General features: G+C 35.8%; 1 protein-coding gene and 1 pseudogene across 1 annotated transcript; both read right to left on the minus strand.

The window, feature by feature from the left end:
- Nucleotides 1–591: 591 nt before the first annotated feature.
- On the minus strand, nt 592–1,476 carry LOC100726450 (olfactory receptor 51A4-like). The gene has a single exon (XM_013147602.1). It carries the CDS (start codon nt 1,474–1,476, stop codon nt 592–594), a length of 885 nt encoding a protein of 294 aa, XP_013003056.1.
- Nucleotides 1,477–14,899: 13,423 nt separating this feature from the next.
- On the minus strand, nt 14,900–20,971 carry LOC101789035 (dnaJ homolog subfamily B member 6-like; annotated as a pseudogene).
- Nucleotides 20,972–25,680: the final 4,709 nt, after the last annotated feature.

A 25,680-nucleotide genomic window follows, 5' to 3' on the forward strand; every position in this document is an offset into this window, starting at 1 on the left:
GGCATTGCTTGAAACATGGTATTTCAAATTCAGAAAGGAAATGTTGAAGTAAATGAAATAATTAAATGAAGTAATGTTTATTATTCCAAACTTTTCAGTATATATATTTTTGAGTGGTTTGATATGTAAGGGTTCCATGTCCATATTAATTTCTTTTTCTGAAGCGTCTGAATAAATGGGCAAAATTATGTGTTAAAAAGAAATGTTAAGTGTGGAGGCAGTTTGCAGTCTGATAATCATCCAGGTGTCACATAAATGTATATTAACTTTCAAATAAAAAAGTGAATATTCCTTTAAGCACGGAGAAAACTGTTTTCACATTTTGAGTAATGCTCATGTATTAGAAGAAAGTTCTTTCAGTGTTTATGGTGTTTAAGTTGGGTCCTAATCCTATATCAAAAGACTCATGGATCTGATTCTTTAATTAAAATTTTAAGACCTTACCTTGCGAAGGAGTTCAGAGATAGCATGATTCCTATGGCTTTACTGTGTTTTTTTCTGGTGTCCTTTAATTGCTGTGCTTTGCGTGACTTAGCTTCTTGTCAACTTTGCGTCAGACACAGTCTCTCTAAGAACAGATTTCTTATCTGCTTATTCTTCATCAAATATACAATGGGGTTCATGAGGAGAGCACAAGCAGAAAATATCAGCCATGAGGATCCTAAGTAACACAGAACTGTGTTTGGCAAACCTGTGGATGATAGCAGGGGAGAACACAGGCACATAGAAAATAAGCACAGCACAGATGTGGGAGACACTGATGACCTTGAGCCTTTCCGTCTGTGACGCTATGTTCAACACTGCTTTCGGGATCAGAACATAGAACAAGCAAATCAAAGTTATGTCCACGATACCTGTGAGAGGCACAAATAAGCCATAAATGACACTGACTTTGTTGTTAGAGCAGGCCTGCTTCATGACATCCTGATGGAGGCAGTAAGAATGAGACAGGAGGTTCTTCTTACAGTATCTCAGACGCTTCAGAGTGAAAGGGAAAAGTAAAATCAACAGAACATTCTTGAGTGAAAAAGCAACTCCAATTTGAGTGACTCTGGCCATGATACGGATGGAGGTATATCTCAGAGGGTTATAAATGGCAACAAAACAATCAAAGGACATGATAAGAGGTACTGATGACTCCATAGCTGAGAATTCATGAATGAAAAACTCTTGGGCAAAACAAGCATTAGGGGAAACCTCTGAAGCACTGAATAAGAAAATCCTAAGCATGGTAGGCAGAGAAGAGAGGGACAGTCCCAAATCTGAGAGAGCCAGCATGGAGAGGAAGTAATACATGCGTTCATGCAGAGAAGGCTCAGTTTTTATGAAAAAGAGGATGGTGCAGTTCCCCAGAATAGCCACATTGTACATGAGACATATGAGGGGTGAGATCCAAATGTTGGCAAACTCCATCACTGGGATCCCAACCAAATAGAAAGTAGAGATCTCAGTTTCAGAGGTGTTGGGAATGGGCATGGTAGGATATGAGGAAATAAGATGAACGGTTCATGAGACGAGCCCTTTCCTAGTACAAGTTAACTGGTTCAAGTGACTGACTTTATCCTCTCGTTAACATTGTGGGCTTGTCAAAAAAATGATACGGATCCAATTCTTGCAAATAATCTAAAGGGAGAGAAACAGATGGATAAATAGTTTGAAAATCAAATAAAAGCAGAAACAGAGTAAATACAACAAATTCATGCTGAAGTTTAATTTTGCATAGGCACAAATAATAATGTACACAGAATTCACGTAAGTTCTATATAACAATAGATATATAAATCCCTATTATTCAAGTTAAAAATGGAGACTTCTTTTTATGTATATATAATAATTTATATCCTTATAAGAATTTGCTCAGATTTTCCGTAAGGTTACAGAAAATTCATTGGAAGTAACATATAGTAACATGATTTCAGGGGCTATTAATAGGGAGTTAGTTATATAGCCAGTATCCTTGAATTCCAGATGGGTTCTGACACTAATGTGAAAGAAGAAAGAGGACTATTTAAAGGAAAACTGAAGATAGGAAGCACGGTAACAGGACAGTGAAAAGGTGTGTTGCTTGCTTTGCTCATGTGGTGGAATAGAGTTATTAGAAGTTCTGGGTCAGCAGGAAAGTGTATCCATAATGTATATAAAGTCAGAAATGGTGAGGTGAGTGAACTCTTTGTGAATATACTCTTTCTGCCTGAATTTGTTCTTCTACCTGGCTCGCCTAGAGAAACTCACCAAGCCAGCCTTCATATCCTCCGTTTCCCTGTTTCTGACTCCCTCCTCTCACAACAGTAACTCCTGCAGACACACGGTGATGCTGTTCTTCTTTTGATATCCTCTCAGATATTTTATAGTAAACTCTCCCCAAAGTTCAGACTTTCTGAGGATTGTGACACCACTTTTGGCATGTAACAGCCATTCTCACAGTTTTAATCTACATTTATTTTAAGATTCAGATTCTCAATCTTCCCATACCCGACAGAATTAATAACTGCTAGTTTGTATCGGCTCTGCTAATAGAATGAAAGATTGTGTATTTACTAAAACATAGATCAAGGTATTTAGTGTCACAAAAATTTCAACTGGCATATTATGAGTCGTCACTGTGTATCCCTTTATCTGCTAAATTACAAAAAAGAAAAATTTATCATATTAAAAATTTCATGTGTCTTAGAAAAAGAAAAACTTTTATTTATTTATTTATTTATTTATTTATTTATTTATTTGTCTTTTTCCTTTTTATCGGTACCAGTGATGAAACTCATGACTGCCTGCTTGCAAGGCAGGTGTTTCTGCCGCTGAGCCAAATCCCCAGCTAAAACTTTTATTTTTTGCAGAGTGTCACTTTTATAGAATGTAGAGGTAAACTGAAATATTTCACTAAAGATTTTCTAATATTGTGTCTTTAGCTCAGAAGAAACCATTCGACTAAATTCCCTGGTTTGTTAGAATGCTAAAACATTGAGTTTCAGTAACAGGTATAGAATAGACTTTAATAACGGGATTAGCAGAAATTTTAGTTTTCATATGGAAGGTAAACATCAGATTGTTTTATTATGCTCTTTATATTAGTAGTCTAGTGATGTCTAATGTATCAAGGCAGTAATAGGAAGACTGTTTCAGGTCTTGAGTAAATACTGCCGTGAAAAGAAGCATTAATGAGTAAAATCAGAATAGTTTATCAAGTTTCTCTAAACGCTCTTGTTCTCAATGGGAACATCAATTAGGTTTTTCTGGCAATTACCAAGTCTGCCACTGAGTCTACACTTAAAGGCCAAAAAGAAAATAAAAAATGAATTGAGGATGAGAGCAACACTCAGAAACCAGTTTTAAGCAGATATGTAGATTCTAGTCATTCTGTGCATTCATAGTGCCTTTTTAGTAGAAGTGTATCTCTAGGGACCAAACTCTTTTATTCAAGTGAGTCCCTAAGTGAAAGTCATTCACTTGAGCTCAGCTAATTTCCCTTATTCATAATAATTACACTTCACTGCTTCCTTTAACAGAACTGGTTTCTCTTTCCCTACACTTTCATATTCTTCTGGAGAAGTGGCCATGCTTTATTCCCCAATATGATTATGTTTGTGATATTGTAATAGTCACTAGATAATTTTTTGATCTTGCTAATATATGTAATTTTCACCTTATAAACTGAGAGGTTTTTTTAAATTTAATCCTCATAGATCTTTAAAATTGTTTTATGGAGGCCAGTATGTACATGTGATTTATCCAATTTTAAATGCCAGTAATCTCTGAAGGTACTTTTCATATTAAGTAAGTTAGAATTAAATTGTGACCTGCGAGAAATTTTCCCTTTGTTTCACTTTTGTCTTTAACAAGGATGTTGCCACTGGTTTCATCCCTTTTGAACTAAACACTGAAGTGAACATTTGTATGAAGAGTTTTGTTGAGAAAGATCTCTCTGGTAGCACAGAGAAGTTGAACTCTATTAATTGAAACAGAGGTTACATTCAACCCTGTGCTGATCTCTGGAACTAATAGTGTAGCAGAAAGTACACCCCAAACCAGAATTCATCGGTTCCTTTCAGTTGCTCAGGTAACCTCTAGTTTACTTCAGTTCCTGTTACAGTTTCTGTTACTACTGTTTTCTAGAAAAAATCTGGTCACTCTGATGCATATTGAAAGAAACAATCAAAAATGGCCGAGTACCTTTGTACTTCCCCTTTACAACTCTATAAAAGTATCCCTCCTTTATCCCTCCCTAAAGGATAGTTTGATGTTTGACATGTTTATAAAGATCTGTTCCATCCACATGAGCATCAACATAAATAAATCTAACTCTGAATCCTGAATGATTTTTCAGTTTCTCTTTGCCATTGTATCTGGTGCATCAGCTATGAAGTCAGACCATGTTGATATCTTAGGTCACTGATTATGACCCTCATCAATGCAACAAGGATGTCTCTAGATCTTAGGGGGGAGTTATGCCCTCAAGATTTATTGAGTCCTCTTGGGGGGTTGGAGAAGGATTTCCAGTTCTCCACTGAAGCAGCTCACATTAGACCCCTAAGTGAGGATGATGAAATATACTTCTCTGCTTGTATACCTTGTCCAGTAAGTTCCCTGTTGGAACCCAGTTAGTCCATCTGTCTCTCTTGCTCAGTTTGAGCATAATAGTCTGATCAGTTGTCTTTATACAAGGTCACCCTCAAGGGAATAGTTGTAATGTTTACTCTCTGAATGTCTGTTGAATGACTGTGTGAATACATTGGATGGTAAAAAAGATTAAGCCATTCCATCTGTGCTCCCCACTGAGGAGTTGGACTTTTGGCTCCAAACTATGGAACTTGATTGGGACCCAACCTGTGATTCTGTGGATGCATAGAATAAGACAAAGAAGAGAATCTACAGATGCTTCTCCTTAGTCCAAATAGTCCCAATATTGCCAAGAGGAAACAATAAAACAACAACAACAAGAAAAGCTACTCAGTTAAGCACTTCTCAAAGGCATCAAAGAGGGGAATAGACAGCCCATCAACACATCAAGAGTTTTACTACTGTTACAAATTCACCTCAGTTCCTGTTACAGTTCTAGTTAATTTCCTGTCTTACAAAAGTTTGCTTAGTCTTTGTGAGTCGTAGTTCATCACTATGATGCATATTGTAAGAACCAACCAAAGACATCGAAGCACTCTCCCTCTGTACTTCCTCTTTGCAACACCAAAAATCCTCTCTTTCTGAGGCTTGAAGGCCTAGCATACTTAAAGGGACTGATCGATTATCAGTGCCCATCAATATAAGTAAATCTGCTTCCAAATCCTATGTGATGTTTTGATGTTTCTGTTTGGCATTGCAGTATCACCCCTACTCCCATACCCTGTCTCAAAAATTTCTCAAATTGAAGGAAATAGAGATTTTTAAGCATCTATTGACAGGGGACTGGATGTTGTCTTCCTACTGGAAGGGTACATGACCTTAGTTTTGGTGGCCTTTCCTGTCCAAAAGAATGAAATATTCAGGAAGAACTTGAAGATCAGTGTTCTTTAATTCTGGGGGAATTATATTTCCGACCTCTCAGGGTGAAAATATCTGGGTGACACGTTAATTGCCTTTTAACAACTATATGTACTTAGAATCAAACGTTTCAGTGGCAGATTGTGGAAGCAGTTCCTCTAGGAATCTTATTGAAAAGAGAATGGTTTCTGTGATAATGCACAGCTCCACACACTACTGCTCTCTTGAGCTCTTGCTCCTGCTCCTCTTAATTTTATGTACCACCTCTCTCTTCTCTCAGTTTTTTATTTTGTCACTTCATCGAGCACTACATCATTGACTGGTATAAATTTTTCAAACGTGACCTTTGCATTTGTCCATTTATCATTAAAACTGTCAAGAAGTGTCAAAATATGCCCAAGAACCATCTAAAACACTTGACTAAAGTGCCACCTTGAGTGTTAGTAGTTTTTAAATCAGTTTATTTATTGTAGTTGATTATTTTCATCACCTGCCTCTAACTTAAAATGATACAGCAAGATAAACAACCACAGAGTATAAAAACAATCTACAGGATGGGAGAAAAAATTGCTATGCTATTCCTCTGACAGAGGACTAATGTCCAAAATCAAAAGAACTAAACAAAAAATAAACATCCCTAAATCAAGGCCGTTTCAAAAAACATATAAGTGAAATGGATAGAAACTTCACCCAGAACAATTACAGATGACAAATAAAGACATTACAAACGCTCAACATCTCTGGCCATTAGAGAAATGCCAATTAAAACAACACTGAGATTCCTTCTTACCCAAGAGAATAGTCATCATCAAGAAATCAAATAATAATAAATAGCAGTTGATGGAATGCCATCCAGTACAATCTTTATGTAAATCAGTATGGATATTACTCAAGGATTAAAGCTAGAAATTCAGTTTGACCCAACTATTCTCCTTCTCGGTAGCTTTCCAAAAGAACGAAAGACTTCTGTTACAGTGCTACATGCATACCCATGTTTATAGCAATATAACTCATAATAACTAACTCATGGAAGAAGGCTATATGTCCACAAACAAAAGAGTAGATAAAGAAAATATGATATTGATCCACAATGCAATGTTACTTTTCCATAAAGAAGACAAATAAGTCATTTGTAGTAAAACAGATGCAACTAGAGACTGTAGTTTTAAGTGAAATAAATTCGACAAACAAGTTTAAATGTCACATGGTTTTTGTTATATGAGTAACCCAAATCAAAAAATAAAGATCAAAATAAAGACAGATACTAGGAGATAGAAAGATGGGTTTTGATCAAATTGGAAGGTGATCAAGAGATAGAAGGCTATTAGGAGGGGAGGGAAAGGGTGATTAAAAAAATTAAGATTTGTGACATCCATGCATGGACTCCACACAAGGTGTGTAAACATTATACATTACAAACATGCACTAATAATAATAAAGATTTACAAATAAAAAGTAAAAGTCAAAAAGAGCCCCCTAAGACTTCCATCCTCCCTTAGCTGAAAGCATTATAGATATAACCACTTTATGCCTTGTCAAATTATTTGACTTTGGTTATTAGTCAGGAAACAAGGGTTAAATTTCTCATCATCTAAACTTCTCTGATAGAACATTTGTGTCCAGAATATATTGCAAAATCATACAAAACAATATGATTTAGAACTGAAAACAGCATAAGGTAATAGTACAGTGGTATATAGATTCATGAACATTTATGTTTGTGAACAATTTGGTGTGTTTGGCAAAATTTCATTTTGTTTGTGAACTCTGCGTCAGGTGAGGAACATGACTGTGACCATTTTTCCAAAGCAAGCATGAATGCAGCCATCATTTAAAAAATCATAGTGATTTGAATGAAGTTATAAACTAACGCCCCACAGTAATTGCAAAAGTTATCCTTTTTTTCCCCTAAGTTGCTATCACTTTCAAAAACATTAAGACATGCAGATATGCTTTTCTAAGTTTAAGGATCCTCTTTTCTGAGCCCTATGCATGAAATGTGCCATATCATAAAGAAAAAATGAGTTCAAAAATCAGAGGATAGACCACTGAACCCATCTACAAGATCTTATTAAACCTCTTGTTAAGGCCTTTAATAATAGGTTAGGAGACCAAAAACAGAAATAGACTTAATTCCGCATACTGACACCTGTGTTCCCGGATAATCAGAAACAGGGACAAATATCTACCAGTTTACTTCAGGACCTTCTGGAGCACATTTAAAATATACCAGAGAGGGACATTGTGTCAAGTTGTGCATAAAGCCTCAGCTCCCACCGGGCTTGAATCCAGCACCCAGTCTGAAGGGACATTGAAAATAGGTTATTTCCTGGGCCTCTGGAGAAGGCCCAGCTGTTCCAACCACTAGGCCAACTCAAACCTGTTTGATCCCAATATACCGTGACTTGATGCTGATAACTGACATGGTCAGACTTCGAAAGCTTTCTGCATCTCCATCAGCAAGCAAAGTCCAGAGTTGGTTTGACTGATAACAGATGGAAATTCCAGCTTCCAATTTGTATATCTCTAGGCCTCATGGCCATCCCAGAAAAAACAAGTCAATGCAGTTGCACTGAAAAAAGCCTTCTCGCAGGGCCTACAGCAAAGCCTCAGTACAATTTTTTTTTAATTAATTAGATTTATTTGTGCATTAAATATGTATAATGATCACATTCATCAAAGTGAATTCGTACCTGTCCTTGAGATATATATATATCAATTCTTTTTTCCCATTCTCCTACCTTGCCTTAAACAGTTTTCCCCCTACTTTTTACATGTTCTGCTTGCTTGCCATGAACTGGTTCTCCTTTGTGATGTTCCTCTGCAGTGCCACCTGCCTTGGAGCCAGGTGATTATGAACTGAAATTTCTACAGACTGGGAGCTTTCCCTCTTGCAATTTGGGTGCTGGGTAGTTGGCTGCAGCAATGAGAAAAGTAACAAAGACAATCCTCCAATGTGTTCCATTGCTTTTCTCTGTCATTCTGGATCTTTTGCTGTTTGATATAAAGGTTAGGCTCATTTTGCCGAAGGCCAAAAAGCACCTCCAGAGACTTGGATGGAATCATGTTGAATCTACAAGAACAATTATGAGGAATCAAATTCTTATGGTGAAATTTAAACTTATGAATACAAAGCAGTTCTTCTTGTATTTGGGACATTTTAAGTTTCTTTCATCAGAAGGGAAAATGGAAGAGGAAGAGGGAGAAAACCCTCTCTCTCTCTCTCTCTCTCTCTCTCTCTCTCTCTCTCTCTGTATATATATATATATGTATATATATATATATGCATATATATAATGCATATATATGATTATAATTGTAAAAATGTATTAAAATGAAATAGAATTATTTCAGTAACCACTGGAGAGCAATTGTGTTTATTTTTATTTGGTTTTGTGATTCTATATCTTGTCTTTATTCTAAGACATCCTTCATGAATTCAAGATATCTTCAGGAGGTTTCAATTTTATATGCTTCCTCATTTACACAGAGGGAAAAAAAAACAAAAACAAAAAATGCCACTGGTTAAATACTTTAAGATCTGCTTTTAATTGGATGCAACAACTTGACTGAAACAAAGCCAATATTTTATTCTATATGAATAGAAAAACAAAATCTGTGAATGTGAAGATGTTTTAAATATTTGTGTATAATGTTGGACAAGACATTCAAAATCAGATGTAATATATTCTCATGATTGCCATCAATGTTTCTCAGAAACCTCAATTATATAATAAAATGATCTAAATTTTCACTGCAAATAATCACATTCTTATAAAAATCACACAATCCATACATGATTGACTCCAAATTGTAGACAGAATCTTGGAGAATTCAGAAAAAAACGTGTACAAAGAGTTGGTAGTATGAGTGGTTCGTCAACATGTTTTTCATAAATCATACCTATGGAGTGATCCTTGTGAGAAGAAATCTAAAATAAAGCAAATAATTATAAAAATACTACATTTTAAGGCTTAATAAGTATGTAAGACTTTATTCTAGGTGCCTCAAAGAAGTTGTATTTATGACTCATATATTTATGTATTTATGTCTCATGCATTTATGTCTCATATAAAGGAAATATTATTTCCATTTTATACATAAAGAAATTTAGATGTATGAACTATGTATAAGTCATCTAAAGTTCTAGAGCTTGCATATGATAAAGCCAAGATTTGTGCATCATCAACAAGATACTTAGTAGAAATTTAGGGACTAAAATTTTAGATACTTATCAATAGTGTTTTTACAAATAGGTAGTGGTAATGAGAAATTCATGTCTAGGTCAGTTTGTGTGAAATCTTATGGTTCTATGTTTTTATGTCAATAAAAACTTAAAGCACTTAAGTAGTTAAGAAAAAAACTATCATTGAAGAGATGCAGTGTTATTATTATTACTGTTATTATCATTAGGTTCAGGGATCAAACGCACGACCACATGCTTGCCAAGCAGGCATTTATGCCACTGAGCTAAATTGCCAACCCAAGAAACAATATTATTAAGAGCCAGAAAAAAAGCTTTTTTGATATCTAAAATGTCCACAATTAAATTGGCCAGTTTCTTGTACGTATAGAAGTACCAGGAGCTTAACACTTATATAAAGTGTTAAACTAATGCTTAATTTCAGTTGTTCCCCATTTGTATTAGAACATGTTTGAAGTACAGAACATGTGGGGAATTGGTACCTTTTCACAACAGATGTTAAATCTCATTTCCTCTCCCCCTTAATCTGCCTTCCCTCCAGCTCTTGGTTCCCTCCCCTCCTGCAAAGGATCTGTCTCCCCAATTATTTATTTCTTTATATTATCAAAACAAATGGCAATAGTTATGTGTTTAGTCAACACTATATTTCCCCAGTACACAAATCCATACAACTTTGTTTGTGCTCTGAATGTCATTTCTTATTTTTCAGGAGCAGATCTAGAGGATGTGAGCAGTCTCTGAGGACTCAGTCTCTGATATCTACCTAAAGCTGAGATTTAAAAGGGGGCCACAGGTGATAGAAACCTTTCACAAAGTTACTTTGTCAGTGCTAACCATAAAAGAGACCAGGTAATGTGCTTCTCGGTGCTCTGTGGAAGGATGAGGTGAAATGGCTGTGGGTTCTGGAGAGTGATGTAGTCACACATGGAAAGAAGCATGGGCAGTGCAGGCTGAGACCAGGTCCAACATACACTGAGCAGGAAAAGTTAAGTGTTAAATCATAGCACTTTTTCTATTAAATCACAATAATGAAAAGTGGTGCATATGTATTATTCATAAATAAATTGTATATTCAATTAAATGTTACATACAAAACTTCTCATGAAGATTCAGACATAAAATCTTACATGAGATAAATTCAATTTCCATAGGAAGAAGAATTAATGAGCCTGGTAGACACATACTGTTGAGACAGACTCCTAAGTTTTGCCCAAAGTAAGCAACAGGGACTCCACACCATTGGTTTTACGCCTACATTTCTGAAGGACAATGATATTTTAATTGGTCAGATTGTCTGTGGTTTTGTAGAAACAAGTAAGACTTTGCAGTGTTTTTCTTATCTGTGCTGCAACACATTCAAAAATGGGAAATTTAATTTTTTGTGTCTTATTATATTTTCTCATTGATAAGAAAAGCAAGACACTTAAAAATATGGTTAGAAATTATAGCTACTACCAAGGATGAATGTAAATCTTTAGGCTTTATTTTGAAAATATGTCTGCCCCAGCCTATAGGAAAATTCTCTATCATTCTAAGTAGTATGGTTCATTTGAAACCTTTCGTAGGCTTAATTTCATTATCACTCTCTTCCTTCAGACTACTGCACATGTTAATTCCTTCTCTATCAAAGCACTGAAATTCAACAGAACTACAAAAGGTACGTTCTGGATACCAAAACAAACACAGGCTGTCGGGTTTATATCATTTCGACATTTCTTGTGTATTGAAGTGATTGGAGAAGCAAACAATTAAGTACCAGCTTCCTGGCTTAGGTAGCACACATTCTGAGAATGTTCTTGTGGTGTGGTTAGTGAATAAAGCTGTATCACTAGCTCATCTCACCCCTTTCCAGCTGATCCTCTGTGTAGTTGATCTGTCAGGAGCAACCGCTATTTCCACTCCAGGGCAGGATTCTCAAAAAACCAGTCTTGTCTGGGAGCATCCAGCCATGTTGATGATTTTGTGCTTCAGTGGTGTGAAAAGCTATTGGACCTGTACCAGGGATTTTATCAATGTGTTTATGTAGGTCAATGAGGACTTAGAAGAACTGACATTTATGAGTATGGGAGTGCCTGTATTCTAGGGTTTGTGAGGTATTTTAATTATGAATTACTTCAGAGCATTTTAAACTTCCTTCCTGGGCTATTCACTTTGCTCCATCAATTCTGTTAGTGCTTACAGAGTCTCTCACAAGGCTGGAGTCCCAGATTTTAATCACATTCCATTGCCTTCCAAACTAATGGGTAGGTTTAAATATTAGAAATGTGCATTAAATTTGTTGTAAGCCTCCATTTCAGGATTAAAAGACAATGAACATGAAGAATGAAAATTCAGAATCCAATCATGTCCTAAATAATCAGATGATTACAAGGATGATTCAAGTGATGAGTTCCATTAATAGATTTATTTTCATAATAAAGTGACTCCAATACTGCAAAAACTCACAGGTAGCAACTTATGTAAAACCCCCTTCCTCCTCAGATTTCTGTCTCTGTCTCTCTGTGCCTTTCTGTCTATCTCTGTGTCTCTCTCTGTCTCTTTCTCTCATCAAACACTTCCCAAGCACAGGAAGAAGAATTTCATTTCCCCTAATACCACGTAATGTTGTATTGCTATAGTAGGAGTATATTTCACCAAGCCATATTTTTTCTCCTTGTACTCTCAGGTCTGGAGAAGATCTGTGGTTGGCTCTCCCTTCCTTTTTGTTCCATTTGTGTTGTGACTTTAATGGGGACTGCCACAATTTTGATAGTCCTTAAGACAGAGCAGTCCCTCTGAGAGCCCGTGTTCTACTTTCTGGCCATCCTTTCAACAACTGACTTGGCTCTTTCTACCACCTCTCTGCCTGACACTGTGAGTATCTTCTGGTTTGAAGTTCCTGAGATTACCTTCAGAGGTTGTGTGGCTCAGATGTTTTTGGTCCACACCTTCACTGTCATGGAGGCTGAAGTCCTGATGGCCTTGGTTTTCACTGGTATGTGGCCATCTGTGCTCCACCACAGTACACAATCATCTTGATATCTCCAGTGCTGGTAGGCACTGGATTCTGGAGTACAATTATATCTTTATTCATATTTTCCACAACTATCTCATGTACTGGCTACATTTTTGCCATGTTCATACCATAGCCCATTCCTATTGTGAGCATATGTGCATAGCAATGTGATCCTGTGGAAATATGTGTATCAATGCTATTGTAGTAACAGTTGCAAGGAAAACAAAACAATACAGGACACAGAATTTATAGTATTATTTGTAATGGTTACCTGAGAAATCAAGTATAAAGAAAGAAAGTGCAAGAAATCTGTCCAAAACACTCAAGACCTAGAAAATGCAGCCAAGGACCTGGATCCCATAGCAACAATCTGCATGAGTTCAGCTGAAAACCAAGAGCCCACAACACTGAGCCATGCAAGTCTATTTCACGGATCTGTGATGAGAAGGCCCAGATGTCAGTGGTGGAAGTTAAAAAGTCTGTGCCAGCAAGGCAAAGGATTTTTGCCAGCAGTCTGAGAATTCTGTACTGGAACCAAGAAGCAACACTCAAAATAATGTTCAGGGCTTCCCTGAAAAGTACCACAACCATCCTCAGCAACAATAAAATCCTAAGCTCCTCTGAAGATGAGAATTGCCAAGTACATATCAGGAAGCTAGCCTGACAAACTTCTCCTGGAGATTTAACAGGACACATTTTCCCCTCTTGAAACAGGAAGTAAGGACCAGTGCTCAAAGTAAGGACCAGAGCTCACCCGAAGTGAACCGCAGCCATTCTCAGTAACAAGGTTGCAAGCTCCTCTGATGATAACAGTTGAGTTCATATCAGGGGAGCCAGCATGACAATCTCCTCCAGGAGAACAAATGGCGATGAACAACAACACTTAGCTACTTAGGAGAACCCGCAGCACTACTCTTCGGCTCCAGGTCTTCTTTTTATGCTGGCAATGGTTCTGCCACCCATGCTCAGCACCATGCTGATTCAGTTCAGCTAATGTTTATGTTCACCACCAGTCACCAATCCACAGAAATTGCTATCTATGGACACTTCCTGGTCTCACTGTTTCTTTTGAATCTTGTATTAATTGCCACCTACTATGTGCACATTCTCTGTGCTGTCTTCCACCTCCCATCCTAGGATACACAGGGAAAAGCCCTCAACACATGTGGCTCTCACATCGCTGTTCTCTGTCTATATCCCGTCGGTCTTCTCCTTCCTCACTCACCAATTTGGACACAGCATTCCACACTGCATTCATATTCTTGTTGCAAACCTCTACTTGGTTATTCCATCTGTACTCATTTATGGAGTGAGGACCAAACAGATAAGAGAGCGAGTGCTCAGTATGCTTGGTAACAGATAAGACTCCTGTGTTCTGTTTCTAAGGTGTTTAATTTCCCTAGAAACTCACATGCTTGCCTTAAAGTAAACCTTCCCTATATCATCCTAACTCTTTGTCTTATTATTGCCAATTTTCCATTCCAGTTACTAACTTAGAAACTGAAGAATCATCGTTTCATGTCAAATTCAAAGATGACTGTGCTCTCCTAGAAGAGAAATCCCCAAACTTATGTGGCTTCTGCTTGCATGAGATGACAGAGAAACCTTACTAGCTTTTACTTTTCTTTTTTAAAGCAGCAGACGAAGATCCAGTTTACAACTTTGTAAACCAAAGCTTAATATTACACATTTAAACAACTGTCAGAACTTTACTAAGTTATCAGCATCCATGCACAACAAGCAAATATCCTTGACGTATCAAACCAGAAATGTGTTACTATTAATGCATTAATATCTTTCATTACCAAATATTGAAAAAATAAGTAATTTATGTGGAAGACTCATTCTGGCAGTGTTAGCTTCACAGTAGGTGGACACTTCTCCACTCATGTTTCAAAAACCATGCGCAGCATAGCCATACTGGTGTTACAGTACAATTTTGTCCTAGTTCTACTCAAATGTCAAGGCTGACATGGGATCATGTTTAATAAAAAAGCAGAGTGCATATACAGATTGCAACAATTTTAAAGGCAAAAATTATCCTGTTGTGTGATCCCAACAATAAACTCAAATGTCTATGGGAAAGAGGGGCTCCTCTGAGATGTTTATAAATACTTTAGGTGCAGTTATATTGAAAGTAGAGTTAATTGAAATATTTTTGAAAATGTTCCTGTTTAATCCTAAAATGGGGCTCCAGTCTAACATTTCTGTTAAATGCATACATTGAATTACCTGTTATCCAAGCATAGCAGCTGCTCCTTACAATTTCCTGTTAAGGACTTTGACTGTCCATCTCTGTCAACCTCTGCTCTTTCTTTCTTTCTTTCTTTTTTATAAATTTTATTTAAGGAGAAAAAGAAAAAAAAAAAACAGAAAAAGGGTACAAGTTCTACAGAATTTCAGAAAAAAAGTAAACAGTAGAAAATCACTGGTTAATAGAGTACATATTGTCATCTTAGAAGTAGTTGTTCAAGTTACAAAATTAAAGCATACAAAGTGGATAGTCACATGGTGAGACTGCAAACAGTTCTGCTCAATGATCCAACAAAACTCAGTAATATGGTTATCTATCTTATACACTTAAATATACATGCAGTTCTGTCCTTTAGAGCACTTTCTTTTCCTCTCTTTTGTACAATGACAATTATACATTTTGGGTTTTATTACTCCCACAGTTCTTATTAATTTTGTTTGAAGAGAGTAAAATCAAATGTGACATAACAGAACAGAATCAGTCAAATCAAAAGGATGGACATAATGTATAATGTAAAAACATAATACAAGGTGATCAACAATGGTTACCATAATGCCTCTTGCTATCTTAAAAAGAATTGCCCCTATCATCAGTTAAAATAAAATTGAACAAAACGGTAAAGGACAAAACCAATAAAACCAAAACATTGGAGACATTACAGATCTTCCAAAGAAGATAATAGTCAACCAGAATGGGCGTCATAATGAATCTTATTGTCTTCACAGTTGTTGCCTATACTTTTGAACTTGACACTATCAAGCAAAACAGAATAGAGGAAAATCAGTCAAAACAAGATGGTTGACAGCAATACAGGGTTTCAAATCAAGTGAATAAGAAATCAAAGTAGGTTACTATAGTACATCCTGCTATTTTTTATTTTTCCCTTAATTAAAAGGATAAAAATAAAAAAGGAAATAATAAAAAAAGAAGATTGAGATAAAAGAGGGCATAACAACAAAACAGCGCAGGTCAAAACATAACCATTTAAGCAAAATAGTGTTTCACCAAAATATAATCCTGACATAAGAGTAGTTACCATAGTGTCTTCTTTCCTTGAAATCTTTGATTATAACTTCATATACTGCAGCATCAAACATATCAAGACAATGTGAAACCTTTCAAGGGAATGACAGTATTGCAAGGTATTTAGAATCAATTAACAGAAAATGAACAAATAGTTTCTGTATAATCTCCTTGTCTATAAAAAGTTTTTGTTTATATTATCACATATAGTAAAATCCAATAAGATAGAACATGTTAAGACCGATGGAGACAGAAGAACAAAAGCTTCATGGGACTTGAAAACAAGATGATATTAAATCAGCACTAGCTATTATGATGTCTTGTTTTCTCCAAAATAGCTGCTCCTACCATCTAACCTTCTCTGCCTCATTTCTGTTGAGGTGCTGGGATTTAGCTTAGCGGCATAAGCACCTGCCTGGCAAGTGTGTGGTCGTGAGTTCAATCCTCGGTACCGATAAAAAAGAAAAACAAACAAACAAACATAAAAACCTGGAAAAACACAGCTTCAATTATTTTCACAGCTTAAATTGTGGAGGAATAAAAACAATAAATGAAATGAAGAAGACAAACTGACAACTAATGACAGAAAAAGAGCTCAACCTCTACTCTTCCTTGTTTGTAACAATTCTTGTTGTGATGGTTTTTGTACCATTAATGACTTTAGTAGAAGTAGATATAAATTGGAGGTTACCCATCCCCTTGCTACCAAATCATGTGCATGAAAAAGAAGTGAGGCCCCCATGACCTAGGGACCCAAATGAACTAAATCCTGTATTAAATGAAGAAAATTAAGCTCCAAAGGTGGAAATCCACTGAGAAAAAAAGAGCCTGTATCAAGGCTTCTGCTTCCTCTGGTTGGTTCCCAAAACTGTCTTCAAATGGGTCTTCAAAGAAAATGAATAAAAATGGGTCCTTTCCACTAAACAATTTCCTGAAGACTTCATCTGGGATCCAGAATTTGAACCCAGACTTAAATGGTCACTGAAGTGACTTCCATCTCCTCCACCACCATTTACACCTTCTTTGCCATATTTGCATAGATGTACCTATTAAATTCTCCATTCTTCTTCATGGCTGAGTAGTACTCCATTATATATTTTAAGCGTATCTTTTTTATCCATTCCTCAGTTGATGAGCATTTGGGTTGTTTCCAAGATTTTTCTGTTACAAATTGTGCTGCTACAAACATAGGTGCACATATATCACTATGATATGATATTTTTAATTTTTTGGGGAGATACCCAAGAGGCAAATAGCTGGTTTAATGGGACTTCTAATCATAGATTTTTTTAAAGGAATCTCCATACTGCTATCCACAGTTGATTTTTGTGTGGTTTCTTACTCTGTTCTTGCTATAGGGGCTATTTGTATAGTCATCCCATGGAGATTAGTAAATACCAAAATCACAAGGTTGACACAAGCAGGAAGGGAGGGAAAGTCATAGCTGTGCTAGGTTTCCCAGAGTTTTAAACTGGGGGTAATGATAAGGGAGGTTCTGAAAGAAGTTCAAATGTAACTTGGATATATCACTTGCTGGGTCTTTGAGTCTCAGATACACGTAAAATACATAGCCAACTGATTTTCATAGTGTATGGTAATTTTAGCTTGTGATTGTGTTGGATGCCTTTAACCTCTGATAGTTTATTACATATGTCAGCTTCCAAGTTTGCTTCTGGTAAGTGGGGACATAGATTCACGGTCATCTCCTGGAACACCTCTGCTCTCACTTCTATGCTGTTCACAAAGACATTAGCCAAATTCTGCTTTGGCACTCTTTCCCTATGTATGACAGTCTCATGTTATTCCTAGCTATTCTCCATACAAATAAATGTCTTAGAAACAAACTTTACAGCAACAAGTAAAAATGTCCTCATAGGATGGGAGATAACAAGAGAGAAGATAGGGAACTAAATAGAGAATTTTTCAGATTCATTTGAAACAAATGTCTCACACAGGATACAAAATACTGACACATCATAAAAATATAGATGTGTAAACACTATAATGCGTATTTTATTTTGATCAAATAAATAATGCTTGGATATTCAATATAACATCAACAACAGCAACAAAAAGAACAATGTGTTCTCTCCATGCCAGATCAGCACCAGCTTATAGTCAGTCATGGCAAAAGGATGGGGATATGATGTAGACCACAGCAGACTGAGATTCCAAAACCACATATGATTTCATTTGCATGAAATATCCAGAAGCGTAGTCCTTGGGGACCAAATACCTATTGAAGGTTTTCATTGGATCTGTGGATAGAAATCAATGCCAGTGAAAATTGGGTTTCTTTTAAAGATAATGACAATACGAAATCATATATTTTAATGTCTCACAGCCCTAGGAATAACATAAAATCACTGAATTTATAACCTAATTAATTTCATTATATGCATATTATCAATAAACATACTATATGTTTTTCTTGAATGAATTATAGAAAAGTCACATGAAGTACATGATTGTCCACACACATACAAAATTGGTTTTGAATATTCTAATTGAATGTAGTAATGTTTTTTTGAAAAGGTAATTATGTCAGTTATGTAGCATATGTCAGTTATGTAGCTCATGTACATTTATAGTGATTATATTACACTAAAATAATTTCGTTTGTAACATACACGCCGATAAACAAAATTAGTTTTTATAAAATAACACAAAATTTTCTTAATATTTTCCAGTCTAAAGTAGCACACAAATAATTAATATCAGTAATATTAATTCAAAGCACTGAGGAATGCAATTGGTACAACCATCAGTGCTAAAAATACACGAGTAATTTAAAGCTTTTATCAGAAAAGAATCATTCTCTGGATCATCTTTTATAAGCAGCCTCAGCATAGCTCTTGCCAAACTAGTGTTAAATATTAAAATGTTCATTGAAAAGTAATGTTGATTTTAATTGAGAGAATGTGATGCAATGTTTGAATCGTTATGGTATGTTTTATCATTTAATTTTATGTGTTTCCATATCTTGATGGAGAAGCAATGTGTGAAAATATGACAGAAGCTCCTCTGATTCTTGCATTTTTCTCTGTACACTAAACAAGGATGACACCACTAGAGGAATGAGTGTTTTCTCGTCCATGATTTACTTTGGTATAAGAGATCTTGGAAGAATGGCCTCACAACACAACCCTACCTCATCCTCACTCAGTCCTTCTTCTTGGGATCCCTGGACTGAATAATATGCATCTCTGATTTGGTTTTCTTCTCTTTACTGTGATTCTGACAGCTGCATTTGGAAATACAAGTCTCCTGTATGTGATGCAGACTAAATGTACTGTCCATCGCAGCATGTTCTACTTCCTTTACATTTTGTCACGTACTGACCTGGGTCTGTCCCCATCTACAATGCCAAGATGCACAGCATCATTTGCCTTGACCTGAGACAAATGTCCTTTGAGGGATGCCTCATCGAAATGTCCTTTACCTACCTGCACACTGGCATGGAGTCAGCTGGGCTTCTAGCCATGGCTTATGATCACTATGTGGCCAAACATAACTCTCTTTGTCACACACTGGGGAGCACAAACAAGATTGCATTTGTTATCGCATGTGTGTTCCTATTTCGACTCTTGTCTTTTCACATGAAATTTGTCCTCCTTATCCTAAGATAACTATTTTGTGGACATTAAATTATGCCACATATAAAGAGAGCATGTGGGCATTGCTTGCTATCTTGTGTGAGCATTAAGGTGAATATTATGCATGGCTTAGGTGCCATTAATGCACTGATGCTTAACATTGTAACCCTTATCATTTCCTGAGTCCAGACTCTCTGTTCTGTACTGCAGCTCTCTTCTGTTGATGTCCATCTGAAAGCACTCAGCACTTGTGAATCTCATGTCTATGTCGTATTGACCTTTTACACATCTGGGATTTTCTGCTTCCTGACCCAAAGGTTTGGCCAAAATATTTCACCTCTTTCTTGCCAGTTTTTATCTAGCCATCCACCTGCTCTGAATCTTGTGATTTATGGTGTGAGAAATAAACAGCTTAGAAAACAAGTGTTAAAGAAACATAACTTTCATAAATTTGAAAAATACTATTTAAGAGAGAAGTGAAAATTTCTATGTGCAAAATTGAAAGAACATTTGGAAGGAATGAGGTCTGTCTTTGAGGAAGTATATAAGTCATTATTGTTTGATTTAGTCAGTTTTTTTGGACTCAGAAATGAAAAAATAGCCAGAGATTTAGCTCAGTGGCACTAGCACCTGCCTGATTGTAAGAGCAAAGTTGTAAGTCCAGTTGCCGGTACCAAACAAACAAACAATCAAAAAAAAAAAAAAAAAAAAAAAAAAAAAGAAAGAAAGAAACGAAAAGATAGGTCTACATAATATACAAATTATTTTATATTTTTTCATTGATTTGCAATCATTCAGTTTTATTTTTTGCTCTTGTGATTGATCTCAGGATCTAAAATATGGTAGGAATTGTACCACCACTAAGTTGCATCTCTAGTGTTATAAAAATACTTTATTTTGAAGCAGAGTTTTCTAAACTGTTCATGCTGTTCTGGAACATGTGATCTCTTTTTATTCCACCCATGGAAGTCACATCCTACAGACTGCACACTAAGAAAAATTTCTAATTTATGTTATTACAATAGAAAATAAGATGATACAAATTCTTAGAAGGAACTTGTATTAATTAATACTGACTGATGAACTTGGATTTCTTTGGGAGCCTAATCCATTAATTATAAGCACAAATGAATTACCATGGACTCATACTTCCAGCTCGTCTTGGACTGGAAGCTGGGGGTAGTCTGCCTTTTACTGTGGTGTCTTTTTCATGTGCAGTGTTTTGTATTTTACAGGTGGGGCCTTCCTACTGTGGTACAGCCCTCCTCTAGCTCTGTGTGCTTCTGCTGATCCTGCCTTATATCATGGTTGTGGGATCGATCTCTGCTGCTTTCTTTCATCAGCCTTGGGTCTTCACCTAGACTCTTCTCCACCACCAGCTGGAAAGGAGGAATAGGGAGAAATGACGTTGTAAGGGGAGTTCCCATTCTACAGTGGCTGCTGTTCCTGTTTTTCCAGTCAGGTGGAAAAATGATGGATGCTTTCTCTGCACTCTTGTCTTGTCCCCAGTAACTCACATTGGTAGTTATGTAGGAGAAAAATCTGTGCCAAGTATATGTAATTCATGTATCACAGGGATTCTGATTCTCGTGCAGGCCCACACTTGATTTAAAGGTTTTGTTTTAAACTTTAAGCAGATCGTTTTAGCTAGCTTGGCATCTTTCCCTAGTAATTAAGGGGTCATGTTCTATCTTTTCTTATAGGTGTCTTTCTCGCCTTACTTTATACATTAGTGACAATCTCAAGCCTATTTCAAGTTCAACAAAATTTTGAGTTTTTGATTACTCAGATGCCTTTGTCATAGTTTAAAGCAAAAAGTAGAAGTCATAATAAAGTTTTTTTTTATTATTATTTAAGGAGGAAAAAAAAGCAGAGAAAGAGAACAAGATATACAGATTTACAGAAAAAAATAAACAGTAGGAAATCATTAGTTAATGGATTACATATTGTCATCTTAGAAATAATTATTCAAGTTACAAAATTAAAGCTTATAAAGTGTACATTCCAACAGTGAGACTGTAAACAGTTCTGTTCAATGATCCAACAAAACACATTATATCATTATCTATCTTACGCACTTAAATATACATGCAGTTATATCGTTTAGAACACTGGGCGTACAGTGTCCCTGAGGCCCCGCTTATCTGGAACTGCAGAGTTCTGAACAGGCAGAGGAGGGCCATTGGTTCTGCAGGCCCAGTGGCTTGGGGTAACAGGATGCCACAGTCTCAGGAGCGGCAAACATAGAAGGGGATTTCCAACACACCCTGAGGAAGCTTTCAAATAACACTTGAAACACAGAAATATAGGAAAATGACAAAAAGAAAGACCAAATTACAACCTCAAACCTCCAGCCCATCTAAAGAAACCCTAGGAGCAATGTATATAGAAGAAAATATATGCCATTCACCTCAAATATCAGACACAATAGCTACGGAAATTAACAAGCAACTCCAGGAAGCTTTAAAGAAATTCAAACACAAAATAATCTCCCAGGTAAAAGAAGAAATAATAAAAGAAATGAAAGAGATTCTGAATATATCTAAAGAAAACACAGATAAAAAATAAGAGGAAATAAATAAAAAGATAGAATCCCTAGACGAGCAATATAAGAAACAAACAGAATACATAATGCAGATGCACAGAGATATACAGGAAATAAAAAACTCCACTGAAAGTTGTAAAAACCGCCTTAATGAAAGTGAAGATAGAATTTCAGACCTTGAAGACAGGATTGCAGCTAGTGAACAGAAAAGGAAAGATCTTTTTAAAATAACAAGGAATCATGAAACAACAATTCAAGAACTGCAAGACAATACAAAGAAAAATAACATAAGAATGATAGGGATTAATGAAAAAGAAGGAGACAACATAAAGGATGTCAAGAGAATATTTAGAGAAGTAATAGCTGAAAAATTCCCAAGCATGAGATCAGAAACCGACATCAGGATCAGTGAAGCATATAGAACTCCAAATAGTCATAACCAAAATAAAACTACACCCAGACATATAATAATCATCATTCCAGAAATCAAACACAAGAATAGATTATTGAAAGCTGTCAGAGAGAAAAGACAGATCAATTATAAAGGAAAACCTATCAGAATCACAGCAGACTTCTCAGCACAAACAGTAAAGTCAAGAAGAGCATGGAGTGAAGTATTCCAGATCCTAAAGCAAAATGATTTCCAACCTAGACTGATGTATCCTGCAAAACTATCATTCAAAATTGATGGTGAAATATGATACTTCCATGACAAAGAACAGCTCAAGAACTTCATGAACACCAAACCAACACTGCAAAAAAATATTGAGAGACAGTTTAGATACACAAAGGAAAAAACCACTAAGCAAAGCAGATAATTAAACAGAACAGAAAGATAAAGATGCAACAGCAGAGAGATAACATGTCAACAATAAACCAGCATTTAACAGTAATAACCATTAATGTAAATGATCTCAATGCACCAATCAAAAGAAACAGACTAGCAGAATGAATCAAGAAACAAAATCCAACCATTTGTTGTTTACAGGAAAACCATCTAACACAGAAGGATACTCACAGACAGAAAGTCAAAGGATGGAAAACAATACTTCATGCAGCAGGAATCCAAAAAAAGGCAGGAGTAGTCATTCTGTTTGCAGACAACGTGAACTTTAAAACAACAATGATGATAAAGTACAACGAAGGTCACTACATACTCTAGAGGGGAAAACTCAAAGAGGAAGAGATAACTACCTTAAATATATATGCACCAAACTCCAGAGCACTCAGTTACATAAAACAACTATTAACACAAATGAAAACTCAAATTATCAGTAACACAATTGGAATAGGAGCCCTTAATACACCATTGACACCAAGGGACAGTTCAACCAGACAGAAAATGAGTGAAGAAATAACAGAACTGAATCACACCTGCAAACAAATGGATTTAATAGACATATACAGAATGTTCCACCCAACAACTTCAGAATACACTTTCTTTTCAGCAGAACATGGATCATTCTCTAAAATAGACCATATATTAGCTCACAGAACTTATTTAAACAAATGCAAAAGTTGAAATCATCCCTTGCATGTTATCAGAACATAGCGCTATGAAATTAGAAATTAATGATAAAAGATACTGCAAAAATCCCGCAAACACATGGAAACTGAATAACATACTCTTAATTAGTGGGTCACAGAAGAAATAAAAGAAAAAAATTAAACAATACCTAAAAGAAATTGAAAATGCAGATACAACTTCCTGGAATTTGTGGGATGCAATGAAAGCCGTCCTCAGAGGAAAATCTATTGCACTGAGTTCCCACATCAGGAAAACAGAATGAATACACATAAATAACTTGATGCTACACCTCAAACGTCTAGAAAAAGAGCAAGTCAAACCCAAAGCCAAAAGAAGAGAGGAAATTATAAAAATCAGAGCAGAAATCAAAGCAATAGAGACTAAGAAAACAATCCAAAGAATCAATGAATCAAAGAGTTGGTTCTTTGAAAGAATAAATAAAATTGATAAGCCCCTAGCCAACCTTATTTTAAAAAGGGAAGAAAAAGCTCAAATTCATGCAATAAGAAATGAAAAAGGTGAAATCACTACAGACCCAATAGAAATACAGAAGAACATCAACACCTATTTGAAAAACATCTACTCTCAAAAGTTTGATAACACAGAAGAAATAGACAGATTCTTAGAAACATATGAAGTACCAAAGCTCGATCAAGAGGATGTAAAACTGTTTAATAACCCAATCTCTTTTAATGAAATTGAAAATGTAATTAAGTCCTGACCTGCAAAGAAGAGCCCAGGCCCAGATGGATTCACTGCCGAATTCTACAAGAAATACAAAGAAGACCTAATGCCGACACTCCTCAAACTATTCAATGAAATTGAAAGGGAAGCAACCCTTCCTAAGTCATTCCTAGAAGCAAATATTACTCTAGTACCAAAACCTGAGAAAGACCCAACTAATAAAGTGAACTATAGACCGATCTCCCTAATGAATACAGATGCAAAAATCCTCAATAAAATATTGGCAAATACGATGCAGCAAATATCAAGAAGATTATAAACCATGACCAAGTGGGATTCATCCGAGGAATGCAAGGATGCTTCAACATATGTAAATCAATAAATGTAAACCTTCATATCAATAAAGCCAAAAGTAAGAATCATATGATCATTTCTATAGATGCAGAAAAAGTCTTCAATAAGGTCCAACATTTATTCATGATAAGAACTTTACAGAAAATTGAAATAGATGGTCTTTACCTCAATATTATAAAGGCCATTTATGACAAACCAACAGTCAGCATCATACTAAATGGCCAAAAAATTGAAAGCCTTTACTTTAAAATCAGGCACAAGACAAGGATGTTCTTTATCACCACTCCTATTTAATATAGTACTGGAAGTACTAGCCAGAGCAATTAGGCAAGAGAGAGAAATAAAAGGGGTAATATAGGAAAAGAAGAAGTTAAATTATCATTGTTTGCAGTTGACATGATACGCTACATAGAAGAACCCCTAAACTCCATTGAAAAACTCTTAGATGTGGCTCGATACAAAATCAATACTCAGAAATCAATAGCATTCCTATACATGAACAACAAAATCACAGAGAGGGAAATAAGAGAAACCACACTCTTCACATTAGCATGCAAAAAAAAAAAAAAAAGAAAGAAAGAAAAGAAATATTTAGGAATTACTCTTACCAAAGAAGTGAAAGACCTATATAGGGAAAATTATAATACACTGAAAAAAGAAATTGAAATGATCTCAGAAAATGGAAAGAGGATAGGATAGGAAGAACATAGGATAGGAAGAACAAACATTGTGAAAATGGACATTCTCCCAAAATGTTATACAGATTCAATGCAATCCCAATAAAAATACCATCAACATACCTTATAAATCTAGAGAAAACACTCCTAAAATTCTTCTGGAACCAGAAGAGACCTAGAATAGCAAAGGCAATTCTAAGCAGCAAAGGCAAGGCAGGAGGCATCACAATCCCTGACTTGAAGTTATAATACAAAGCAACAGTAGTAAAATCAACATGGTACTGGAATCAAAACAGAGCTGAAGATCAATGGAATAGATTAGAAGATACAACCACAACTACAAACACA

Source organism: Cavia porcellus, unplaced genomic scaffold, assembly GCF_034190915.1.
Source record: "Cavia porcellus strain 051 isolate PalLab524CR breed Dunkin Hartley unplaced genomic scaffold, mCavPor4.1 scaffold_9, whole genome shotgun sequence".
NCBI lineage: Eukaryota > Metazoa > Chordata > Mammalia > Rodentia > Caviidae > Cavia > Cavia porcellus.

Coding starts and splice junctions, on each gene's coding strand:
- LOC100726450 (XM_013147602.1), bottom strand. CDS start 1,476: ATGCCCATTCCCAACACCTCTGAAACTGAGATCTCTACTTTCTATTTG.